Source organism: Anolis sagrei, chromosome 2 (genome assembly GCF_037176765.1).
Source record: "Anolis sagrei isolate rAnoSag1 chromosome 2, rAnoSag1.mat, whole genome shotgun sequence".
NCBI lineage: Eukaryota > Metazoa > Chordata > Lepidosauria > Squamata > Dactyloidae > Anolis > Anolis sagrei.
Window position 1 is genome coordinate 145,412,471 of NC_090022.1, and position 27,462 is coordinate 145,439,932.

General features: G+C 39.3%; 1 protein-coding gene across 1 annotated transcript in view; it reads right to left on the reverse strand.

Annotated features, from left to right (window-relative positions):
- Positions 1-4,331: 4,331 nt before the first annotated feature.
- The window catches only part of SPATS2 (spermatogenesis associated serine rich 2), a 45,072-nt gene continuing 21,941 nt past the window's right edge, over positions 4,332-27,462 (reverse strand). Inside the window, exons 3-13 of the mRNA XM_060763927.2 lie at positions 21,543-21,622; positions 20,805-20,913; positions 18,820-18,869; positions 16,254-16,515; positions 15,483-15,695; positions 13,686-13,821; positions 9,976-10,034; positions 9,001-9,110; positions 7,568-7,670; positions 6,593-6,798; positions 4,332-5,515 (exon numbers count right to left, since the gene is read on the reverse strand). Coding sequence (XP_060619910.2) covers positions 5,195-5,515; positions 6,593-6,798; positions 7,568-7,670; positions 9,001-9,110; positions 9,976-10,034; positions 13,686-13,821; positions 15,483-15,695; positions 16,254-16,515; positions 18,820-18,869; positions 20,805-20,913; positions 21,543-21,622 — 1,649 coding nt within the window. The 3' untranslated portion in view covers positions 4,332-5,194. The remainder of the gene's footprint in view (positions 5,516-6,592; positions 6,799-7,567; positions 7,671-9,000; positions 9,111-9,975; positions 10,035-13,685; positions 13,822-15,482; positions 15,696-16,253; positions 16,516-18,819; positions 18,870-20,804; positions 20,914-21,542; positions 21,623-27,462) is intronic.

The following is a 27,462-nucleotide window of genomic DNA, read 5'->3' on the forward strand; positions in this document are numbered from 1 at the left end:
TGTGACACTTTACAAATATATTTATTGTAGCATTGACGTAGTGAAATAAAGAGCCCCACTTTAGCAGGCACATGAAATATTACCTGATAATAGCACATGCCATTTTTCGGCTGAAGTAGGCTCTCTGAGCTATGGAAGGGGATGCCACAAAGTCTGGCAAATTTTAAACTACCACATTGTTTTTATTAATAATACAAGGAATGCTTTATAGATTATGAGCTCTCAACCCCAGAGCCTGGAAAACTGCTACAACTTCCTCACCCCTTTGACATGCATCTCATTTTAATTATATACAGTGGTAACCTATTTGATCTCTTTCCCTTTTTACAAAGAGCGTTGCCTTAACTAAAGTCAGCCCCATTGATCCACCTAGCACCTCTCGGTTGCTCTTGAGAGTGCCAGCCAAGAGTCTTTTTAGCAATGCCAAAGATGGAGCTTATGGCTTTCTGCGTGCAAAACGAATGCTTTGTCACTGAGTTTTCTTCTTAACTTCCAAAACTACAGATTATAGCAAAACTAAGGTCTTCATTCATTTCAGGAAAAATTAAATATATCAGTTTTTATTTTCCATTTGATTAGTTTAGGTCAGGTTGGCCATACTGGACAAGGATTTCTGGAAGTTGTAATATGCAACAATAACTTTTCCAAGCTCTATAAGTAGAATACTCACTTCACAAGCAGGAATCACTCTGGGATAAGGATTCCTACTTGCAACACTACTTATACGACAGCATACATTTACTACATCCTTTAACTTGACTGATTTGTCAATTAAAGGGAAACTGCTGATTATCCTTTCTCACCCCAGTTCTCCAACTGCTTTTTTATATATATCCCAGTTCCTCTCTTTTCCTCTGGATTTACACCTTTGTCCTCATCTCATTTGCTGCAAGTTCAAAATGCAGAAGTAGTTTTCACTCAATTCAATAGAGAGGAGGAGGTGGTGGACTTTTGCCCTTAGTTTTGGGGTCAGGAAAAAAACTGCTGCAGCTTCTTCTTTATTACCTATTTTTCTTCATTAATCTTGATCATAGTCCACTTAGTTGGTTAGCCACACATGTCACGGTTTTCATCTATGACATATTGGGAGGTGCCATTGTGGGCTTCTGCAGGAGGGAAGAACTGCACCGAATGTTACCCTTGAGGAGGAGGAAGCAAGCTTATTTTCTGCTGCCCTGGAGACTAGGACACGGAACAATGGCTTCAAACAAGAGGAAAGGAGATCCCACCTGAACTTTAGGAAGAACTTCCTGACTGTGAGAGCTGTTCAGCAGTGGAACTCTCTGCTCCAGAGTCTGGTGGAGGCTCCTTCTTTAGAGGCCTTTAAATAGAGGCTGAATGGCCATCTGTTGGGGGTGCTTTGAATGTGATTTTCCTGCTTCTGAATAGCCCAAGAGATCTCTTGCAACTCTATTATTTTATGATTCTATGATGCAGAGTCTGGTACAATATGGATCTCGAACACTGGATATCTTCCCACTATATTTGTAGACCTGTTAGTCATTCAAATTTGAACTAGGCTACTTCCTAATATATATTTTTAAACCTTAGCAATGGCTTCATGGTTAGCCTAAAGGCAAGTGTGAAGTTTTATGAACCCAGAGTTATTTAAGCATAAACATGTCAGAACTTTTAAAGCTCAAAAGGGGAAGAGAGAAGTGGAAGAAAAAGAACCTGGCCTGCCAAGAGCTTAATTTATGTTCACATCCAAAACTGAAAATATTTTTACCCTCTGAAAGAGCATCCCTCTTTCACCTCTTCCTAGCCCTACTTCCCTTTATTTATATTCTACCTTTTCCCCAAACTAAGAAAAGGGGAGGTCAGGAACAGGAACAGGAAGGTGGGGAGCAAAGGTGAAAAAAAAAATGCATGCCTGAGTACTGTTTTTCACATAATGAGAGATTAGATGTATAGTTGGAATGCCAACCAATTCTTTGCTATGGACAAGGAGAGACAGTAGGGAAACACACAACTCAGATGTGGAGAAAGGTGGGAGACATCTTTGTTGGGGAAACTGAGCTGTTAGACTTAAAAAATAACCCCCAGTTGGGGTAATTCCACCAAAATATGAAATTAGGGTGGTGCCTTTTGAATACTCTGCTCAGGGGCAGCTGAAGCAATAGGCAAGGTGCGCATTTGCATATAGTGCGAATCACCGAGGGGCACTCTTGAAGTGCCCCCCCCCACACACACAGTAGGCAAGGCAGTGATTGGTTGGCGGGGGGGGGGGGGGGGTCAAAATACTGTTTGCTTACACTTGAAAATTACCTCGAGCCGGCCCTGACTCTACTACATTGAATTGTTGCCTTTTGTAAGGCTGCTCTGAGTCCCCTTCAGGGTGAGAAGGGTGGGATATAAATACAGTAAATAAAGAAATACGTCCTAGTTTTCCCAAATTACATTTCCCAGAATTCTGCTGATGCCAGAAAAACAGGGCTGCAGTTTGGGGTTGGCTAATTCAAAAGAGGAAGGTTATAGACTCTGATATGAAGGGACAGAAAGTAACAGAGCTACCAAAAAGCTACTATAAGCTTAAGTTTTAAGAAACACACAGAAACAGAATGGACCTCCAAACACACATCTTATCTCTTTCTGCAAATACTGCAATGACAAAGATGCTGAGGGGGGAAGGAGACCAGCATTACAGAAAGCCACTTGGTTGACTTTCTTCTTCTGATTGGCTGACAAGGAAAAAAATGCAGCTGCCCTTGTCAATCACATCAGCCACTGTTCCCTCCCACCTCAGACAAATTATGGACAATAAAATATGGTTTACAGCAGAAATAAAATAGCTCAGAAAAAACAAACCTACAAAGCTCTCTGAAAGTTTCAGAGGATGCTGTTTGATTCATAAATGCTTTGGAAACTTCCAAAAGCAGATGGAATTTGGTGTCTATATGTTATGTAGGCCGTAATTATCCTCATTTTATTTCTGCAGGGCCCTTGTGTGCCTATACAAGTCAAAAAGCAGCTTCCCACTTTAGTCTTGTATCACCATGTTGGACGGATCTGCACCCATAGCATAGCATTTCTCAAGATCCTCATAGGAGCTTCTCAAGAACAGTAATGGGGACATCTTACAGCCCTCCCCAGATGTTGGCACAACCATTTCCACAAGCCCTTTTATGAGGTGGAGAGTGCTATTTAGCACTCTACCCCTGCTCTTGAAAAACAAAACACAATAAAGATGAATACATAGCAAGAATGAGTGATTTGAGGTAGGTGTTTACAGGCAACTGGCTGACAACAGTAGATGACTCTGTTGAGTAGGTGCTCATTAAAAATTGTTGAATGAAGAATTGAGTCGATGTGACTTCGCCCAGGTACTTTCTCATTGTTTACCCCTCAGTTCACTCTCAAGCTCCATGCTAAGGCTTGTAGGCAGGCTGCTAGGGAAAAATAGATGCTCATCAGACCCATGGCTGACCCTGGACAATTTTGCTCCTGGAAACAAAGCTGCCTATGCTCTATGCACACAAGCAAGATGCAGAGTTCCCAATGCTGTGCATGTTATTTTAGCCCCTGAGGCAGCCAACACCACAACTTCTTCTCCCTTTCTCTCCACACTGGCCAACACACATTTTGTTGCCTCAAATGTGCTTTCTTGCCACAGCTTTTTGCTTCTACCATTTTAAAATTGATCTTTTCTTTTTATTGTTCCATGTGAATGTGCATTTATACATTACTAGCTGTCCCCTGCCATGCGTTGCTGTGGTCCAGTCTGTGTATGTGTTTTGTGTGTGTCTGTATATGTGTATATATGTGGTTTTGCATGTGTTGTAATGTATTTTTTTAAGTCTCTTTTTAAGTGTTTTTCAGTGGTTTTATGACTGAAGGTCATTTGTTGGCCTGATAGGTGTATTGTGTCCAAATTTGGTGTCAATTCATCCAGTGGTTTTTGAGTTATGTTAATTCCACAAACTAACATTATATTTCTATTTATATAGGTATGTTATTTATAAAATACATTTTCTTATTTAAAAACATGTAGCAAAAATGGGGTTAATAACATTCCAATGGGAAGTTCACTTTGTGATAAGAGTATTTTGAGTTAAGAACAAATTAAACTCTTAAATCAAGGCACAGCTGTAATGGCTATATTCTGTTTCCCCTTAATTTTGGTTATAAGAGCTGGTAAACACTTCAATCTGGTAAACAAAAATTCAGTTATGATTTGTTAGAAAAATTAAACAAGAAGTTAGGTCATTTGACATAAAATAAAGTGTAATCTATCTATTTAGTCCACATCTGAAAAAACTTGCATCTCCATGAATCAATTTCCCACAAATCCTCTCCAGTGAGAAGAAATAATGACACAAAGGGTCAACATCTTTTAAACATGTATATTGTTTTTATTTATACAAGGATAGAGAAAGATTGTAGCAATTTATGTTTTACTTGCAATTATCTAAGATTAGCACTGCTAATTAAATTGCTAGAAATTTCATTTAGGATCAGGTGGTGGATTGCTGATGGGAGATGGAATAAATGAAACCTCCCATCCCTCACTGAACATGAAAAGAAGGGAACATCTAGATTCATATATAAAGTACAGAGAGTATGTTGCTCCTCTCAGGGGGACCGGGCCCTTTGCATTTTCTGTGGAAAGAAAGGCAGAGGCCCAATGTTCCCAAGAGCAACATGGAGACAAGACGTGAAAAGAAAGGAAGCATCCCAGCCATCTCCTAAGGCTCCTCCCTTTGGATTTCGCAGTTTGGTCTCACAAATCACAGCAATTGTTTTCATTGCCAGCATGAATAGCTTTGCTGTTCGGAGTAAGGCCTGGCTAGCAGCATTTGGGGAGGAGCAGAAGCTTAAGGATGGCAATGTTGGAAGACATCTCCCCTCCGCTTTCATTTTTTTCCCTTTTAGGCCACAAGCCTGCCACCATTTAAGGACGGCATCAGAATAAGAAAAGCCACGGAGTGCAAAGGAGGCAGACACAGTGAGGTTTCCAAGGCCACGCCTGGGCAACGAGTGTGTATATTGTCCACTAAAGCCCGACCCACGTAGTAAGGCTGGCAGGAAGCGAGAGCAGGAGAAGCACTAGGAAACTGCTTTCCTAGAACGGAATGACTGGGGAAGAGAGGTGGCACAGGGACAGTGAGTGTAAACTTTCCTTTGTTAATATTTCTAGCTAGGTGTCTCATACAATCCTGTTATCCAGTTTTGAAGGTGGCAGAATTCAGAGTCCTCAGGAATTGGCCACCTCAGGTTGGCTTGATCTAGGTTTCCGCTGTGGCAGGGCTTTGGCCTCTTTGCTAAGGGGCCCCGAGTACGCCTGGGCAGATGGGGAATGTGGAGGACCAGGATCAGGCCCAGTGCCAGTTACATTGGTCCCTCCGGCATGAGTCTGGCTGGGGCTGTTTGTATTTCCAGGTGGTGGTCGGGGCCTGGAGTTGGCCTGGTACCATGGCCCACTTCTGTATCGATTTGAACTTGGGTGTGAAGGCCCATTCTGGCGCTGTCCTTGGGGCCTGTAACCTTGAGCAGGTCTTCTATTACCCTGGAACCCCTGGAATAGAAAAAAGGGGGCAATCACTGGCAATATGTACTGTAGCTGGCTGGTTTTACTACATTAAGCAGAGAGCTAAAAACCACAGACGCCACTGATTTTCTATAACTGAAATGGTATCTGTAGAACAAAAACCTCTTCTCTTGTCAAGCTTCAGTGGCAACAGAATCTGGAAAGTCCCTCCACTGCAACCTAGTTACTAAAGCAGTGGTATGCAGACACACTTGGCTTCACCTGCTAGTCCAGGTACGAGAAAACCCAGGCCCGGGGGCCATATGCGTTCCCTTAGACTCTTTTCTCAGGCACTCCTTTCCCTCAAAACCCTATCATTCCTTCTCTCTTCCCTTCCTCCTTCCCTTCCTCTTTCTCCTTCCCTTCCATCCTTCCTCTCTTTCCTTCCTCCTTCCCTCCCTCCCTTCATAACTTCCCCTTTTCTCCGTCCCTCCTTCCCTTTCAGCCTTTCACCCTTCACTTTCTCCTTTCTTCCTTCCCTTTTGTCTTTCCTTCCTTCTTTTTCCCTCCTTCCATTTCCTTCCACCCTTTCATCCTTTATTCCTTCTCTTTCCTTCCATCCTTCTTTCTTTCCCTCCCTCCCTCCCTTCCATTCATCCTCCCCTTCCATCCATCCTCCCCTTCTACCCATTTGTCCTTCCCTTCCTTTCATCTTTCCTTCGTTCTCTCTTTCCTTCCTCACCTCCCTCCCTTCACTCCCTTTCTCCCACCATCCTTCCTTTCCACCCTTTTATCCTTCCTTCCCTTTTGTCTTTCCTTCCTCTTCTCTTTTCTCCTCCGTTCCCTCTCTCCCTTTCTCCTTCCATCCTTCCCTTCCATTCTTCCTTCCTTCTTTCTTTCCTTCCTTCCATCACCAGACAGCTGCTAGTATGTGGCTCCCAAGTTAGAAAGTTTGCCCAGGCCTGTGCTAGTCTCATAGCTTTTTTCTTCTTTTAAAAAATACTGACAAATGCATGCACCAAGTGGAAATTATAGGAGATGGCACTATAAGCCTTGCCACTATAATACACACAGACACCCATATAACCAATCCTCGTGACACAGGATACAATGGCAAATCATTACCTCACGATAGGGCTGATATGGGCGATTTGTTGCATTTCCAGGAGGTTCTGCTGGGGGTGGCAGTTTCTTGTTGGCTGTTACAAGGCCCGGAGCAGATGCCGAGACGCATGCAGTGGGAAGGGACTCATTGGGGGTGTTTACAGAAGGGGTGCTGGTGGTGGAGCTACATCGTGACCTGGTTGAGTAACTGTTCTTTGGATGAGAAACTGAAATAAAACACAAGCAAGTTTGGACGTAATCCAAGGTGTATTTGACAGTCCCACGTGTTCAGAAACAGCCATTCTCCACAACAACAAAAATGACACAGAGCATGCTCAGTAGGCACAAACTACAGAGATGGAAAAGGAAAAGAAAAAAGGAGGAAAGGGAGCCAAAATGGCATTTCCTGCTTTGTACAGAGGCAGAGCTCACTTCCAGGAGGAAGGATAACCTACAATATTTTTTGCAGGTCTCACTTCACTAGTAAAGCAACTGGAGTTCTAAAATAATAAAAAATAAAAAACAGAAACAAGACAAGGCTAAAAGGCAAAAATATCATCTACTACACAAATTGTATGGTGAAAGTCCTAGCAAATTAAAATAGCTAATACAAGTCCAGTTTAGCAACAGGCCTTCATTTCCCCCCTAGAAATCTTGCCATATCAGGCAGTTAGTCTTACAAGGCAACTGTTTCCAGAGAGAAGGCCTTGCTTCACACCTCAGAAAAAGATAGGATTCTGAGCAAAGCCTTTTCAGCTGAAGTATCCTGAGAAAACCTACACAAGAAATGCTTTATCATGGCTACTCTACCTGTGACAGACATTTTATTTATTTATTTACTTACTATATTTGTATACTGCCCTTCTCAGCCCTTAGGTGACTCAGGGCGTTCTACAATAGTAACGATACCTAATCCAAATGCGCCATTCCATGAATGTGACTATTATTATGCCTTGTATGGTGTTCTCATATCATTCCATGTTCAGTTTAGCTCACCTTGTCCAAAGGAGTCAATGCTTCTCTTTAATGCATCAAGGTCACAAGTAAAGCGAGCCACCCTTCCAAGATCTTCATCATATTTGCGCTCACTAACAAAGTGCTGAGTAGGAGAAATAAATAGTGGCATGTTAAGGGTTTAGAAATCCAAGAGTTTCATTCTAAGAAAATTAAGGGTTTGGGATAAAATACTGAAGTATAGATTTGACATCAACAAACGTGACAGAAGAATGCACATTCTCTGCCCTGACTCATAGGATATGAGCATCTGCAGACAAATTAGTACTTAGATCCCCCCCCTTTTTTTAAAAAGAACAAGCTTAATTTGTGTAAGCATGCCCAAGTAGTAATTTAGGTTCCATCAGTCACAAATTAGAGAAGGTGAAAAATAAGCATGGTGAAAAATAGAACTGCTGGTGAAAGAGAAGCCACAAAAAATTAATTTTTTTCAGCTCAGCCAGAATTAATTGGGACTTTTACACAATTTTATTCTGCCCTCTGGTGGTGGGAAGAGTAAGAATTAATCAAATCTGCACATTCAAGCTGTGTCAAAGCAGGTCTGCACAACCAAAGCCCTCCAGCAGTTTGGGCCTCCAACTCCCAGAAGCTCCAGCCAGCTGCTCCAATGGCCAGGAATTCTGGGAGCCACAGGTTGTGCGGGCCTGGTATAAAGTGACATATTTTGCTTCTCTGTAGTCAGGTAATCAAATTTTTCTTTTTTTAATGGCCATAAAGAATGTGTGAAGGATAGAAGTGAAAAGAGGGATTCTTTTTTATTTTCTACACCTGACTTTATAAGTTAAATATTTCCCTTTAATATGCTGTACAAAACTGAAGTACAAATACTAGCTGAACACAAAGTGAGTTTACAATTTGAAGTAATTTACTACCTTCCTAGAGAAAATGCGAAAGTGAACATCCTCTAAACAAATCTTGTCAAGAAAACCCTATGACATGGTTGCCACATGTCAGATATGACTTGAAGGCAAATACAATAGAGTCTCACTTATCCAACAGAAATGGGCCGGCAGAACGTTGGATAAGCAAAAATGTTGGACAATAAGGAGGGATTAAGGAAAAGCTTATTAAATGTCAAATTACGTTATGATTTTACAAATTAAGCACCAAAACGTCATGTTTTACAACAAATAGACAGAAAAAGTAGTTCCATACATGGTAACATTATGTAGTAATTACTGTATTTATGCATTTAGCACCAAAACATCACAATGTGTTGAACCAGCTGTGGATCCGGGAGAGAGGCAGACTGTGTTGGATAATACAAAACGCTGGATGAGCGAAGGTTGGATAAGTGAGACTCTACTGTAACAATAAACTAAGCCCTTCTAGGAAACAGGACTATACTTCCTAGTTCAGACTCAAATATAATCTGACCTCTTGGCTAGTCTATGAGAGATTACAATGAGGTTCACCTTTATGTCGGCTCTAAGCTCCACCAACTGCTCTTCTGACATTCGGACTGCTACATCGGTCAGCTTTTTTAATGCTTCAGCTTTCTTTTGTCGACTACTTAGGATTTCCACTAAAATGCAAATGAGAAACCACATTTTTTAATGTTTGGTGTGCACAGTGTTAAATATTCTGTCTCTTCTATTTGTAAAGGCTCATTTCTGGTAACACTGAAATAATTGTTAGATCAAAGGCCAGAGCCCTAATTTTGTAAAAAGACCCCTAGCTCACATTTTATTGAGGAGGCACACAAAGTGTTCTGACTGGATGGATTAACTAAGGGTTCTAGTACCAAGCCAAACATGACATAACAGATCTGTGAACAGGATCTCCTACTTAACGTAACCATCACCGTGAAAGCAGCTGGGTTCAGTTACTTCCTTTGGCTTGTGATCACAGAGTGGGGTGGAGCCTGCATTATTTTCTTAATGAAAATTGTCCAACAAACACATGCTTCTATCTGAACATAGAGGGAAAATACAAGTGTCATTTGTGTCTATATTAAACATCACAATGGGATCTACTTTTCTCGTGCAATCACACAGACACAGATCACCTTGTTCCCCAGATTTGGAGGCGGGGAACACCCATGACGACACTCATTTTACACTCTCAAGAGTGCTTGAAAATAGGGAATTCGAATAGTTGTATCACTGCAGCTGTAAACTGGGGTTAGAGCAAAAATAATATTTTATCTACCAGATGTTCCAAATGTTCCATATTTGAACCCATAATTTATTTACAAAATTCCATTATGGCATGTGGTGGTCAAGGTGATGTTGCCCCCCCCCAAAAAAAAATACACGCTTTACGTGTATACATAGTTCTTGATTTTTGTAGCCCTTGCTCTTGTTTTCCTTTGCACACCTTGTTTTAGAAAGGAAAGTTTTAGTAAAAAGTTGTTTATTTAAATAAATGAATAAAAAATGAATTCTTACTTGCTTCTGCTTTCACTTTGTCCATTTCACCTAGGAGAGCTACTTCTCGATCCATGAGGCTAAGAGAAAAAAATAAGAGAGGGACTTTACCATCATAATTTGTACAGCCCACCATTCTGACAAATGGAGAACCCGGTACTAATCAGCCTGTGGGAAGCAAACAAGGACAAGAACACAGTTCTATGTTGTTTAGTAGTTTTTGAGACTTTGGACAGATCAATCCCAGAGTATAGACTGAGCCAACACATGGCAACAGGATGCCAAAAACTTTTTCTAGAGTTTGGCACAACTTCTCTCTCATATGTAAACAGAAACGCTATATGGCACTTTAGGTCTTTTTCTTTCTAGAAGCCACAAGCACTTGGACTGTAAATCTTCAAAATTATCCACAGTCCATCAAATTATTTCAGTTTCTACACACAAAGCACTGTTGCTCAACTAATCTCAAAATCAGGAAAACAGTATAAAATGTAACATCTATTATCACTTCCTGGACTACAAGGGTTTCTGGGCAAGTGACACAGTGTTGTGACACAGCTGGAATCAAAGAGTGTTTCTGACGAAGATGATGGGACTCAGGTTCACAGTTTGGTTCAAAATGTCCCTGCTATGGACTGTGAAGAAGAAGTGCAGTTTCCCACAGCAAGGCATGAGAGTGTTGATACTGAAAATAGCCAGGTGCAGATTGAGGAGGACAGTTCTTTGCCTTGTTCTCAGCCTGATAATGAGCAAGCAGGAAAACAGGCTGACGCTAACAACGAGATTAACCTTGACGATATGGGAACTTTAGATCGGGCTGATCGGTTGGAATTCTGTGTTCGAAGGCGTGAGAGGATAGCAAACAAGAGGGAGGCCAGAGGCCAAAAAAACGCCTTCATGTTTTGCAAAGGTTATTAAACAGGGTGTTTGTGACCAGATCTTTTGTCAAAGCAACTTCGCGTTTACCTAAGGAGCTTGCCTAGGCTAGGCTGGATTTTCTTGCAGTCTTTGTGTTCATGGTTTCCAGGATTTTGTCATGTTCTCTTGGGTCTTGCTTTGCTGATGCCTATTGGATTATCCTTCAAGTGCTATGTTATCCTGATCTTTTGGAACATTAACCTTTGCTTTTATGAACTTTTAACCTTTTATTTCTAATAAACTCTAAAGATTTCTGGCTGTGTGCAGTTTGGTATTTTTCAGCAAGGTGAATCTACTCTGAGATGCAACACACAGATTATCTGGGGTGGACACTTGGGCAGAGCAGCAGATGCTTCAGACTTTTACAAAGAAAGGTATCTCCACAGTCCTAAAAAATAAGCTGGGCTTCGACCAGCACCCAAATGGTTTTAGAGTTGTTCTTATCACCACTTTCTAATGTTAACAGCTGTTCACTGGCATTAAAGAGTTAATCTGTATTAGAGACCTCATTAGATATATGCAGTATTGCTTTGCAGTTGAGGCTGGGAATAAATGGGGGAGTTGATTTTTTTCCCACTGCTAACCTGTACGCACAGTTCTCATTGCTTTTTTTAAGGGGGTGGATGGGAAATCATGCTTGTACACTTTGGTTCTCTTTGTTTGCTTCTGCCATATTTAACCCTTGGGAAGCCAGATTCCATTAGCTTTGCTGAGATGTGTGCATTTGTGCAAGGGCTCCCTATATATCCAGCAAAGTGGTTTTGATTGCGAGTCAAAGGATACATCTGGGCAGAATTTGTTTGGGTGGATAATTCTAACATTAGTTATGAAGGGATACTGGACACTAGCAGCGAAAAGACTGGAATGTATATTTGCTCTGTACCAACTGCTACATCATTCATCCTCAATAAAACTTGGATATGCAAAATTACGAGTAATAAAAACCCTATTGTACTGAAGGACCTCTGGTTCCAAATACCAGAGTGTTACTCTAGAAAATCCAGAAAATGCCTAGAGATGAATATTTTTCAGACATGGATAAATGAAACAGCGGATATTGGTCTCATAGATACGGGGTCATACTGTACACTATAGAAATACTCAGCACTAAAAGAACTCATAAAGAGCCTGTTCTTTCTAGGCATTTTCAAGGTCCCCCAGAGCAACTCTTTCAAACATTATTACTACACTGCAGATTTTAGATCTGTCTTCTTTATGCTCAATATAAATATTTAAAATAATTTCAAAGATAATAAAACCCTTGATAAAGTATTTAACTTGCTTGTCTGTTGTGTGGCAATAACACATTAAAATATCCAGTTTTGCTAAGTAAAACTGTGAACCAAATGCAACTGCCTGGCCTTCCTGAGGTCAAGCTGTCGTGGCTTTAATGCTAAGCCAACCTGGCCACATTCTCAGTGCTTTATCAGTCCTGTGTACAAAGTCTCACTGCAAGAGACTTTCTTCACCTGGCATTTATTGAAGGAGGTTCTATTGGCTGGCGTCCAAACAGGCTCTGCATATCCCTGTGTCACGGAACTGCACTTCCTGGTTCCTGCCCTCAACCCTTCCCATGGCAACTGGGACACAGGCATCCTTATTTGAGCACGGCTGTTCAACCACACTTGGTCTCTGACCTTTTCTGAACATGACGCAAGTATGAGTCAAGGATCAAAGAAATGATACAGGAAGGTATATGTTTAAGCTAGCAAAACTAAACTTTCCACTTTGCAGGATTTATAGTACACAGCTACTTTGATGGAAAGAGATTACGTGAATAATTAAAACTGAGCTACTCTACTCCAAGCAAAAGTAACTAAAAGCAGCCTGAAAAATTAGCATCTCAGATTGGCTCTGCATGTATTTTTGGAGATACACTGGGGATCCAAGCAGACCTGAATCAAACCTTGTTTCCATTAGCCATCTCACAGTTATGTGAACTGAAGTGATTCAGGTGATACAGCAGAAAGAACCAAATATTTAAGTAAGGTGTACTTTCAGATATTTCTTCTGAAACAGCACAGTAATTGTTTAATAAGCAACAAGTAAGATAGACTTTGGGAAGGGGAGGGGGCTGCATTAAAAATATGCTTACTGGCACCTCAATAAGCTACAACATTGAAAACCAAAAATATTGTTTGGCTATTGCATAAGGAAGTTCTATGCATTCTTTTTATTTTTATTCTGATTTTCCATTAATTTTAGAATAACATAGGGACCATGATTATTTCAAAGTAATTAGAACATGAAATCCACTGTTTAACAACAAACTATGTCAAATGTGCATCCATTATCTACTGTTCATCAGTATTGGGATTATTGTTCTAGTTGAAATTTACCAAATTCTTGGCTGTAAAGTTTAATTAGTATTTAGCATGTGTGTTTCCCACCAAAATATAGCCTTTATCCAAAGAGGAGATTTTCTCTACAACTACAGGTATTCAAGCATGCCTAGTTCAGTGATATATGAAAAGCACTAGGACTACTTTATGACAAAACTATTCACATAAATGTTGCAGAGTCAAATAGTTAGGATTTGTATCCTGCAGTTATTTCCTTCACATGATGATCTCTGCTACCATGTGATAAAGCAGTAATCTGACACTTCCATTCAGTTATTGCCAATAAGAATATTTTGAACATTTCCATGTGCACTGCTGAAATGGACACCCCTTTTCTCAGACAGGTCCTGAGGTAACCAGCCACATAATATGGAAAAAAAATTAAGACAAAGTAAACCAGAACACTCTACTGCCAAACATCTTAAAGTTATTCATATTTGGAGTCTAAACTTTCTCCGGATGTTTACATACCAGCTCTGCAGCTCTGCAAAGGCCTGCTTCATTTTTTTAATGGAAGCATCCATTTCCTCTTTAACAACAACACGATACCGAGCCAGTGATACAGTGCAGCGCTGAAGGTCTTTCACTGATTTTTCAATATTTGAGCCTAAAACAGAAACAAACAAGCAAAAGCAAAATATAATTGCTTCCTAATCAAAACCCCATTCCCATGGAATTATCTGTGTGCTAAATTCAGGAAAAACACTGGACAATTCTGATATTCTTTTCCAAACAAAATATTTTTTCAAAGTTAACTTTGATAATGTATTTCTCTGGTAAACTCAAATCTGTACAAGAGCTAGTTCTTCCAGAAGAATGAGTACAGCTTAGTTGCTAGTTATAAAAGGTTAGACTCTTTGCCTTTTATCACCAACATAAAATGTCCTCATGCTTTATTTACATCACTGAGATCAGGTGAAAAGCTCACCCACTGCAAAGAAGAACTGCCAGGTTCTTGTTATAGTCCTTGTTATAGCAAGAAGGTGAACCGCTGCCACCAGAAGCTGGATATTCCAGTCTCCTCAAAGTTGCAGATAATGACCATGTTTAGAAACAGGGTCTTGCGGGTCTCTTTTTCCTGACAGGCAGAGATGAGGAGACTAAAGAAAGAAACTACAAATGGCAGTCTCTTCTCATTAGTCACTGTGTCTTTTGGTTTGGTTCAGGGACAAACTTGCATCAAGGAGGCAAAGGCACAAATGCTTTGAAAACTTTGAGATAAGGAGCATAATAAAATATATGGAGGAATATACACTCTAAATTGATGAAGAACCTCTGAATAAGCACACCAACTAATTAAAAGTATTTAAGTCACCCAATTCTCATTCTAATTTTGTATTACCAGTAGAAAAGCCAGTTAAGAAGACAGGATATCATCCACAGCTTCCCCAACAGAGATGCAAAATTCTGATTACAGAACTCATAAAACTCCAACCACTAAGAAATCCAATTAAATTCAATTTCAGCTGCCTCTGTCTGCCTAGTTTGTTCTGCAAATTAATCCACAGTTTATTCAATACCTTTTCTATCTTGAACACAAATGGAACAGGAAAGAGACATTCTACCCAGCAATATTATTAGTCTCTCAGAAAAGCCAAGTGATAAGCCACTAGGCACAGGTGCACTTAACATACAATATTTTGTTTAGAGACAAGCATTTCTGGACCAGTATAAAGCTGGTGGAGCTTGGTATTTAAGGTGGTACAGGAATTTACCAGCTGTTGGTGGGGAATGTTGGAGAGAAGAGACTGATAGCCATGTTCAATCCTGTTCAGGAAGATCCCAACCTTGGGCATGCAAGGTAGTGAAGTGATAACAAAAACAATGCCATTTGTCAAAATGGGTCAACTTTTGTTATAGTACCGTGCCTCAAAACTTAGCTTTACATTATTTACAGGCACCTACATCTGGAGCAGAAAACAAACAAACCTTTCATTCATCATGTATCTATCCACACTACCTAACGGAGTTCGGAGTAAAATGCATGGTAGTTTAGGATCTTCTTGCTCTATCTTTTTAAAAAACGTGGGAAAGGTTAAGCTGCAAAGAATGATTTGGTTACAAGTTCCAAATCCACTAAAATCTACTATATCACAATGAATCAAATTAGAAAAAGAGAGATACACGCTGCAGTTACTATCTTAACATTACAATGTGTAACCTGACATTTTGAAATCATTCAGGATATATCCACCACACCGTATCCCACCCCCAACTAGAAAATAACCACCAACATCATGCGGCAGCCACAGGTTCTATAAGGTTTACCTAGCTTTTTGTTTCCAGAGGACACAGGGACCTCATCTAGCATTGTCAGAGATGAAGGAGCAGACGACTGGTTGCTTGAGACAGGTCTGGAGAAGGACTTGCCAGGGTTCTTCAATTCAGGCTGGACTCTAGGCGACTGGGCATTTTGTGAAGTCCGCATGGTAGCAGACCTTGGACTGAAGTCCATTATTCCATTTTCTAACTCAAGAGTTACTGAGGAAACAAAGAGGGGTTTAAACTGCAAACAATATGTTATGACAGAGCTAACAGCCTGAAACTATGTAGATCATGTTCCATAGCTATTTCTCCTAAAAATTTAGCACAACTTTCCATCTATGAAAGAGCACCAGACAATGAAGTGTCTGAAATGCCCACCTAGCCAGAAGCAACTTAGTGTCAGTCTCTGAACAGTCACTAGGCATATACAGTCTCTTTCAATTTGTCCCTATTCTCATTTCCTAACCAAATCTCTAGGAACTTGTAATTATGTCAAAGTTATTAGAAGACAACTAACCTTTCTGTAAAAATAACCAAAACATCACAAAGCAAATGTTTACTTTTTTAAAAATTGCAGCTAAAGGCATATTAGCAGAAGGGACAACACAAAGGCTATCCCTTTTCTTTGCACATTTTAACACACAGCACTTTAACTTTATTATTATTATTATTATTATTATTATTATTACTACTACTACTACTACTAAGCTTATTTATAGCCCACTTTTTTTCTCCATAAGAAGACCACCAAAAAAAACCTGACAGAGAACTTACCTGCTCCGTGAGAAACCTCAGACAAAGTAGGCTCACTTTCCTCCAACTCTCTGGCATCTATGGAAAGTGTATCCAAGCCTTCACTGAGTGAGTCCACAGACTCTGTATCATTGGTCAAGCCATTGACATGGTAACCATTGATCCCACCCTTCTCAGACGAAGCCACAGACTGTTCCTCTTCAGTGGACACTGGCTTACTGGGGTCATGGAGGCTGGCACTTGACTCTGCAGAAGGCTTTGGCTTGGTTTTCTTCTTTTTGTTCTAGGGATTAATATGTCCAACCACCAAGGGAAAAAAAAGCAAATCTGAATTCTTGGACTAAAGCAAGATCATTCACAGTGCCTGAACATAAAATAATTAAATTCTTTATTATCTGGGCTCTTAGCAATGATCCCTGGAAAATAGGATGAATTTATTTAACAATTAAAACTAACTGATAGGGATTAATAAATACGAAGTGAGCTATGCAAAGCAACAGGACACAGTGAAAATTTGTGGTGCTGGAGAATATTAAGCACACTGCTCCCCACTATCAGTTAATTTGAAGGATTGGCTTCTCCTAAATGATGGGTATATTCCATGATCCTGTAAGAAGAAAAAGGGGAAAGCTATGACTGGCTTTATTTCAAGAACTGTTTCAGTCTACTCCAGTTGGAGCTATTAATAGCATTAGGTCCAATGTGTCACTTACTGTGGAACCAAGCTTTCTGAGAATCATAGCTGCCTATCTTAAGCCTCTATCCCAGCAAAGAAATGATTGATAGTGTGTGGGAAATTTCTGTGAACACTTAAAAGCTAAAGATGCAGTTCAATAAGCTTTGAAGTGGTCAAAAAGTAAGGCTTTCCTATTTACCCTGTCTTTTTAACCCTTTCATCATGATTAGTAGAAGCAAATTAAAGCATATTTATTTGTACCACTGAAAGAGGCTTCAAATGCCAGTTATTATTTGTGCAAAAATTGAGTAACATTGGTGCATATAAGATCTTTTTGAGTGCATACAGCCTTGGCTAAATACTCACTCTAGCCTACATAAGAAGATATGTAACTTACTATGGGATCTTTTGACTACTCCAAGAGCCCTTCCACACAGCCCTATATCCCAGAATATCAAGGCAGAAAATCCCACAATATTTGCTTTGAACTGGGTTATCTGAGTCCACACTGCCATATATTCCAGTTCAAACAGATAATGTGGAATTTTCTGCCTTGATATTCTGGGATATAGGGCTGTGTGGAAGGGCCCCAAGTGAAGTTTTGATATTTGTCACTATTTATTCTACTACTAATAAGAATTTTATATTGCTTATACAATGTATCCTATCATAAAACAGAGAAAATACAGCCTTTTTTTTGTTCACTGCCTAATACAATCTAGGGTTTTTTTTCCTAGCAGCAACAGTGATGAAGTCTTTGGGAGTCATTGGATAAGCTGCCCTGCCATCAAGTATGGAACAACGCAGATACCAGGGTTACTCAGATGTAGAGAACAACTGCACAGGTATAAAAGCCTAAGTAAGGAGCATTATATGAAATGCTGGGCAAGGAAAAGGACTTTGAAAAGGGAGATGGGAGGGGAGAAAGTCTAGGAATAGGAAAAGGGAGGAAGAGCAAATGGCGATCTAAAAAGATGAAGAAGAGTACTAGAGAAGTAAATATATCAGGAAGCTATGAAAATCAGGAATAATGACATGAAAAGCAGGCAATTTGGAGGGTGCAGGTTGTTAGTTCAATAAAAGCCAGTGATTCCCTCAGATTCTATTTCCAGACATCTAACAAAATAGTCTCAAAGGAAGAGATTAATAATTTCCAAATTATATACAAGGTATAGGACACTGGGAAGCAAAGAGTAAACTTGCTGCTAAGGAACAGACCAAGGGGGACTGAGTTTGCCAGTGGAATGGAGACTTGGTTAACATGGATAGGGAAAGGATAGGAGCAGAAGTGAGGAAATAACTATGTAATCCCCAGAGAGAGAAAATACTTTGGATCAGTTCAGCTGATACAGCTGGATGAAGGCTAGCACTTAATAGAATTAACAGATACATAGAGAGTACACACAGGGAACTTAGGGCCCTTCCACACAGCCCTATATCCCAGAATATCAAGGCAGAAAGTCCCACAATATCTGCTTTGAACTGGGTTATCAGAGTCCATACTCTGATAATGTGGGATTTTCTGCCTTGATATTATGGGATATAGGGCTGTGTGGAAGGGTCCTAAAAGGTTGAAGAAAGAAAAATACATGTACAAGAAGCTGCACGGGAAGCCTATTTATATTACATATATAGGTGTCTCCACCTGTCTGACAGTGAAAAATGTATCATATGGAAACAACAAGATAAGCAGTATCTTATGTGATCTGAGCAAGTAAGTGTACAAAACCATCCTCCGGTATTTCATCACCAGTGTTTTAACTGTTACCACTCTAATTCTGTGGGAATCACATGAGAGAATAGACTTAATGACCTCCAAATTCTTTATAAGCAATGTGTTCTTTAATGTATGAATCAAAACCAGAATAATATACCATTCTAAATCCAAATCACATCCAAACAGAGGCTTACCTTTTTCTTGCCAGTTACTGTCCATTCTTTCAACACTGCACTGGCACTACCTTTAACAAAATAAATATATCATAAGCATGGTTCATACAGTCTTTAGAAGTCTAGAATAAAAAACAGATCAAATAACAGCCATCACAAAGAACAGAGGTGAAAAAGACAGTCACATGGATAACTGATATGTGGGGATGGTAGCAACAGGAAAAATATAAAAATCCTTTCTGGGGCTGGAAAGAAGAGTGTTCCTACTTGATTTTTTAAGTGGGAGAAAGATAGAAAATAAAAAAACACGTTTCTGGAAGGATAGAGTAGGCCATAAAGTCTTGCCATAAATCCTGGTTTTGGGGGAAAGACAAAAATATAAATGATGAAGAAAAGGTTATAATAAACCGATACTTATAAAGGAATTGTATTGGAACAAACATCTTTGAGAAGTTACATATTTCTATGCTTTTGCAGAACTTGCCTAAACAGGATGATTTTGCTTATTAGTAAAGTACTGTATATACTCAAGTATAAGCCTAGTTTTTCAGTCCTTTTTTTAGGCTGAAAAAGTCTCCCTCGGCTTATACTTGAGTCAAGGTTTTTTATTATTTAACTCTATTATTATTATTATTATTATTATTATTATTATTATTATTATTACATTAATCATTTTACTCAATTATTATTATTACATTTATTATTTTATTTTTTATTATTGTTATTATTATAATATTGTTATTATTATAATATTGTTTTACTTTATTATTATTGGAAGATATGTAAACACATTTACACTGAAGAAGGTTAGAATAATGCTTCAATCAGAGGACAGTCTTATCTTAACTTACAGTTTTATTCAAAAACATTTAACCTACCGATGCCTCAATTAATGCAATGTTATTGGTATCTATTTTTATTTTGGAATTTACCAGTAGCTGCTGCAGTTCCCACCCTCGGCTTATACTCGAGTCAATCCGCTTTCCCAGTTTTTTGTGATAAAATTAGGTGCTTCGGCTTATATTCGGGTCGGCTTATACTCGAGTATATACAGTAGTTAAGAATTTTAAGAATCTCTACAGCTACAATTCTGATCTGAATTGTAAAAATAAAAATATACAGTATTTTGTCAATGAAGTTTAAAAGAAGGGGACTAACTGTATATAAAGAAAATCACATTTGGGAAGAGGCATGAAACCTAGAATGAAGTTTTGTTTTTTCTTAAAATAGCTAACAAAAGGACTATGTAATTTAAACAAAAACACGCATATGGGGTATGGGTTGCCACAAAGTGACTCTTGCCCACCTCCATGTTAAGCAATAATCATTTAAATTGTCATGATTCTAGATAAATATGTACAAATGAATTAAGAAAAAGTTTGGAAAATTACCATGCTGTATATTACGAAGATCATATTAGAGTATGCCTTAACATTGTAAGTGCAAATTTCTCATCTTCAAAGTTGAAAGTAAATGGTAGAAATGTAAGTGATGTTAATCCATAAAACCCTCAGAAAGAGTCAACTTTAAGGTCTCTTTAATTCATTTCTTGAGCAAACATAATCTTTATGGCCAAAATCAACACATATATTTATGTGGGAAATGCACAGACATTTATTTTGTCACTATTGGGATGTTTGGATGCTATGAAATACCTATATGAAATACACTTTCTGCTATGATCATGGCAATTGGATGGATGAGATTTTGTGCAAAAACATGTCACATATTATTAATGTAGCCCCAAGAAGAAAATCAAATGCTCAGTCCTTAGATGTTTTCAGGTCTTTATTGAACAATAATCTTCTCTTCCCAAAAGCTATTTCACAGTCCTTGATAAACACTGAATAAAAACTACCCCATAAGATGCAAAACAAAAACAGTAACTACAGAAATCAAATTGAAAACAGAAATAATGCACATGTAAGAAATTCTGCCTACTTCATGTTACCTTATAACAAGTTTTGGGTTTTGAATGCTGCCAACTCTGTTGTTAAAGAACTTACCTTCCATGAATGCCTGCACTGTTCGATCTACACAGTTATCAAAATGCTGCAGCACCAGGATAATTTCATTGTTGCTGCGGTTGGGGACTATTGCTCTCACAGCACTGATCTATAAAAATGAGACGTGCAGATCACATATTAACCACTTATTTCCAAGTCAAATATTTTCCCTTACTTCTAATACAGGAAACAAATTAAGTTTCTGTTCTTTTAGCTGATGTCAGTTTCGTTTCTGTTCTGGGAACAGTCGACTAACATTGTTTTCTCTGGCAATGTTTTTTGAAGCCTATCCCAAAGCAGCAAACGTGTCACTGACGCTATAGCTGGAAGCAACATGAGACCAGAGCGGCAGTCAAACCACCTGGGTTCTTCTGGCTTTAGCTGCAGCTATAAAGACTATATTATGTCTCAAGATGATGCCAAATGGACAGATTTTAACTAGCTAACCCTGTCTCCAAACATTTTTTTAAAGGAGTGAAACAAAATCTGCTAATGTTCCAAGTATGGTATGAGTCAATTGCCAGAAAGGGGGGGGGGGAGCATCCGGGGGAGGGGAGGGGGATACACACACACAATAAATGAAATATAATTGAGTTTCTTTGTCTGGCAAGGAGACAGGAGAGCAGCAAAGAGGCATGCCTATAGCAAGCAGTAAAACTGCACACAAATATGTTCCAATTGTGTTCAAAAGTACTTTGTCATCTACACAAGTGGATTTAAACTGGTTGAATTACTTGCCTTTTCCTTCATGTTTTCAAAGGTACCTCCTTGGGCCATCACAGTATTGGATTGTACATCAAAAATAAATCCTGATGAATCTGAAGGCGAGAGAGGGGGGAAGAGAGAAAAATTGTCAAGAATGAGTGTAGCAACAAGATAGAAATTAAGGTCATGGACTAATTCTGAAGATTTACTGGGCTGTGAGGATGGAAATTATGCTGGAAGAATTCATCTCCAAGGACCAGGCATGTGGGCATAGCCCAGGAAAGAGAAAAACAGCACAGTAGTTTTACCTGCATTTACTTACATACAGTGCCTTCAAACAGAACCTAAAAACATATAGCTCTCAACAATACAGCAAACTCCAAATCAAAGCTTGTCTTGGAAGCATCTGCAGTAGAACATTTCTGAAATCCAGGAGCCCTACCAAACTCTGCCATGCTTAATATTTATCATTGCTCTATATGCACACACTTTTAAGTATGCCTGTGAATGCATATCTTTATAAAGATAAACAAAACTATTAGCAAGAAAATGTATTAATATTAAACAGCTATGGCCTTCTTTCACCCTACTCCATCAGATTGTTGTAGCTATTTTCAGTTATACAGATGCTACCCAATGCCAAACTGGGCTGAGCTCACAATGTAGCAGCAACACAAAGGCAAGCACCTATCTATGGGCTGATATATCTTGAAGTCACAACAATTTGAATGAGCAGCACAAAAGGTCACTTCTACTGTTGTAGTACAGCGTGATAGTAACGTTACTACTAACGGTAGAAGGGAGAAGAGGGCTGTGCAGGTGTTGGAGGAGGAGCAGCAGTGAAAGCGGATTAGAGACATATTCATGGCTCCAACTGATTCTGAATCCTTTGAGGGTTTCTCAGACTGTGAAATGGGGGAAGGAGAGGAAAGCACGGGAGTTAAGTGGGCTACTCGTGAACAAGAATCTGATGAGGAGATCCAAAGGAAGCGTATCCGTGATATATTTAGCGCTCCAACAGAATATGAAGATTTTGTGGGTTTTGAAAGGAGTGATGGGACTAGGAGTGATCTTGAGGAGGAGGATGATTTAGACTGGATCCGTGTACAGGAAATTAGGGACATCTGTACTCAGCCTACCTCCAGTGATGACTTTGAGGGGTTTGCAGAAGAGTGGCAATCTGGGAACACTTGGAAGGACCTAAGTCTTGACAGACGCTAGCAAAGGTGGAGAGATGGGAGGCAGTGTTCAGCTGTAGGGAATGGGGCAGCTGAAAGTGATGATGAAAGGGCGGGGGGGGGGGGCAATTCATCCTCTGATGAGGAGTTATAGGATATAAGTTGGTTTGGTTTCAATAGTTTGCAGAAGGCAAAGTGTTTTTTTGGGTGTGTATCTTTGTTACTGCCATTACTCTCAAGCTTGGGTCCTTGGACTACAGATCTTTGTGGTTCTGTGACTTCTCGCTGATACTTCGTAAATGCTGACTACAACTCTCCCCTTTTTGACTCTGGACCATTTTTTGACAACGACTATGCTTTTTGGACTGCTTCTTCTTACTTCGGACGTGCCTGGACTACGGACTGCTTTTGGACTCTGATTTTGCTTGCTCCCACATTGTTTGCTGGTGCCTTTTGGACATTTTGAATTACAAGCAGGCTGCTGTATATTTTTGTTATCCCAGATTATACTCTGGGATCATCCGGATTATATTTAAGTTGGGTTTTTACTTAGGGGTTGCTATAGACTTTTAGTTTGTGCTAGAGACACTGAAGCAAGCGTCTCTAAGCCCTTTTTGTGTTTAATAAACCTGTATTTGGACCTTTTCTATTGTGTTTGGCGTTCTTGAGGCTTCTGGGTCTTAACATCTACACTGCCATATAATCCAGATTATCAAAGCAGATAATCCAGATTATCTGACTTGAACTGGATTTTATAAGTATACATTGCCATATAATCCAGTTCAAAGCAGATAATCTAGATGTTATACGGCAGTGTAGAAGGAGGCCCTGGTCAAAAATGTCTAGCGCTGCTTTATCAAGAGATATGCCCAATCTCTTTCTACTTTGACCTGGTCAGATTTGCAAGACCTCTAATAGGTTGATGAAATCCTGCTGTTAGCCAACTCAGACAAATGTGAAAGGTCACACAACACACACACACAGAATGCAAACACAGAAGGATTGAAACAACAAGGAAAGAAGCATTACCTCTAACAGAAGTAGACTGATACTTAGGACAACTAGAGTCCCATTACCACCCTTCTTAGTCTTTGCTAATCTGAGGATAATGTGTAGTTTTTTTTAAACCTACACCAATCCTTTTCTCAATATTTAATGCTGTCTCAATCTCCTGGATATGCAAACCACTGAAATCTTGCAAGCCATTTATGGAGATTTACCAACAACTGAATGCATTATAACAATCAAGAAAACTTGGTCCACCTCATATAATGCATATTCTACTATTTTTTGTTTGACTGCTATTCCAAGAGTAAGAGCAAACTGATTAAATATTTATCTGGCCTGAGTGGTAGTCAGGGTCCATCTACACTGCTATGTAAAATCCAAATTGTCTGCTTTGAACTGGATTATATGGCAGCGTACACTCATATAATCCAGTTCAAAGAAGAAAATCTGGATTTTATATGGCAGTGTAGATGGGGCCTCAGACTGTTCTAAAAAGAATGGCACTCTCTCTAATAGACAGCTGGGATCTATCTAGATTTCCAGATGTTTCTCGACAATTCCCAGCATTCTTCATCATGGGCTATGCTGATTAGGGCTGCCAGGAGCTGCAGGTCAAAAAATCTGGAGGACAACACAATTCCTAATTCTGTGCAGCTGCATCATAATAATAATAATAATAATAACAACAACAACAACAACAACAACAACAACAACAACAACAATAAACCTTTATTTGTACCCCGCTATCAACTCCCGAAGGACTCAGTGCGGCTTACAAGAGGCCGAGCCCAAATACAACAATAAAAACATCAGCAGCAACAACACCACAATAACTCAAAAAACAAAACAATAGCAAAGAATAACAACAACATTAACAACACCTAATGACGCAATTAAAAACAATGGCCGGGCCAAATGTAATAACTAAAATTAAAAATTAAAAGTGCTGGGCATGACAAGGTGGGGTGTTTGTAGGGGGATGGGGATGCAGATATCCTGAATCTCTGATAAAGTGCGTTGGGAGATAATGCTAGGAGTTTCCTTATTCTGCATCAGGTGCAAAGGTGGTGAGGCTTTCCGTGGGCTGGCCAGGGCAGTTGCCTTACCTTACCTCCCCCTCTCAGGCCCCTTCTACACTGCCATATAATCCGGATTATCAAAGCAGATAATCCACACTATTTGCTTTGAACTGGATTAGCGTCTACAATGTCATATAATCCAGGTCAAAGCAGACAATCTGGATTTTACATGGCAGTGTAAAAGGGGCCGCAGCCGCTGCTGCACCTGAACCCCTTTAATTAATTCTAAAATGCACCCCTTTTTTGAGTCTCAATTTGGGGAGGAGGGGAGACACATGCATCTTAGTATCCGTAAATACGGTAGATGTTATTCTGATCCTTGAATTTATATGAACTATTTGGGACAGGCCTCTTCAACTGCGACCCTCCAGGTGTTTTGGACTTCAGCTCCCAGCATTCCTGCCCATCAAACAATCAGTCCAGGACTTCTGCAAGTTGGGCGGGCAAACAGCCGGAGGGCCACAGAATGAAGAGGCTTACTTTAGCAGCTAATGCTGACATACTCTAGGTTTGCTCATCCCACTGACTTTTTGACTATAAGTGGCAGAAAAAGTATTTAGAGGAAAGGAAGCAATCTGCTCCTAATTTGATTTAAAGCTCATCTCAGTTTGTCCTTTAATTATATGGTACTCTGTTTTAATAGTTTAAAAGAGAAAAAGCACAAGAACACAATAGTTCTATTTTTGATGTGATATAACTGATTGCAGAGACAATATTCACAATCTTAATTACTTCATATCACTCTCTACCCTTCAAATGGAGATAAAAATATATGCAAGTAACCGCCATAAGACAAGCTGCTCCTCTGTGTCTCTGACAAAACAGAACAAGATATATATAGTTGATATAGCAGTAACAAACCATTCATCACAGCAGTTTAACAAAATAATGTATAATATTTTGCCCCCTTTCTAGGAAAAACATTGCTTCCTTTTATTTAAGTGCCCAGTTCTACAAAATAATTATATACCAGAATACATTTTACAACACAAGCAGATTTGAGGACACATCTAAAACAATCATTCAACACAGTAAATAGTTCAGGAACAGCTTCCCAAGCCCATTTGCCATGCTTCCTAATAAAATTCAATTGAACCATTAAGTTCAGTGGTAACTATTCTCTTCCAATTTCTCACAAAAGGGAACTGATTTCAGAATCAATGAAATACAGAAAATGACAAAACAGAATCACCTTTGGAGTGCTCATTGCAATGAGTCACTTTACAGAAATACCTTGGATCCTGATCATAGTTCATGTCCCACTGACCTGTCCTATCAGTAGTATTCAAAGATTGTGCAAAAAAAGTGCATTTAACGGTTAGTTTATAATTACCTTCCAATGTCACTACCTAAGCATATATCCAAATGGTCAAACATCAATGTGGTACAGGGTGCTTGGTCCTGCACAGTATGAAAAGGTGTGGGAGAGGAACATTGGAACCTTCCTCCGCTTATGTAAAGCACTGGTCTATTCTAGAACACTTTGAAGTGAGCTAAAAATACTGCATGGCTGAAGAAACCACAACTTTAAAAAAGCTGTGGTACTGAAAGTGGTCTTCAACCATGTTGTAAAAAAAAAAGGATCACAATGACAATCTGAAAATTGTTTATCCACCTCTGCACAGTATTTTTTCACATCAAGTTCTAATTTTATTGATCCAGACTAGGAATGCAGATACACTGTAGAATGGATGGAGTTTGACAACACTTTAAATGTCATGGCACAATGTTATGGAATCCTGGGAGCTGTAGTTTTATAAATATTTTGGCTTCTTTGCTTCACAAAAAGCCCAATTCCCATGATTCAACAGCAAAGAGTTGTGTCAGTTAAAATGGTGTCAAGCTGCATCCACTTTGCAGTGCAGATGCACCCTTAGTGAGACCAAATGAGACCTACCTAAAACAAGCAGAACTTCCAATAAAATAAAGCTTACTGATAATAGTGGTACCACTATTATTACCCATAAAAATTCCGAGCATCAACTACTGTGATACAGTGAATTATAACATTGTTTTTTGTTGTTATGTGCCTTCAAGTCATTTCTCACTTATGGCAACAATTCCCACTCTATATCTTAAAACCTGCCTATGCTGAAGGTTTACATCCTTGACAAATAGAAGTCCCAATGCACTTTTTAAAAAATACTTGTTTTAAAATGTTATCTGATGTGCATTTTGTTGTTTAATGTCACATACCCGCTGTGTTTCATATAGTATATTTTGTTACACTGAGACATCTGGGCTGCCAATTCCCACAGTGAAGGGATTTCAAATATAATGGGTAGCTAACATTTAACAGCAAATCTTCAGCTTTTGATTTTAAACTAGAATGACAAAACACACTATAGGAAAGCTCAGAATTATCGACATACTGTACAGGGTTAGTTTTTGTGTAGCTCTTTAATTGCTCTCTATACTTTTTGGTATTCCCTCTGTCTAGAAACCATGACTGAAAGCTTATTGGTGAAGTTCTGAGCTGTTTGGCCTTGCTGCCCCCAGAACAGAAGGGGTGTTTATTATACCCAATATGTCTCTGTTTCTCTCTGCTCACTTGAACATCAAGAAGTTGTCACAGCTTCTCCCTAGCTCAGCAATTTACCTGATGCCCAGTTTCTCCTTTCAACGAACACAGTTTCCTAAGTAGAACAGCTTATGCCAGAGGTACACAAGTGCTATATACCCTACAAA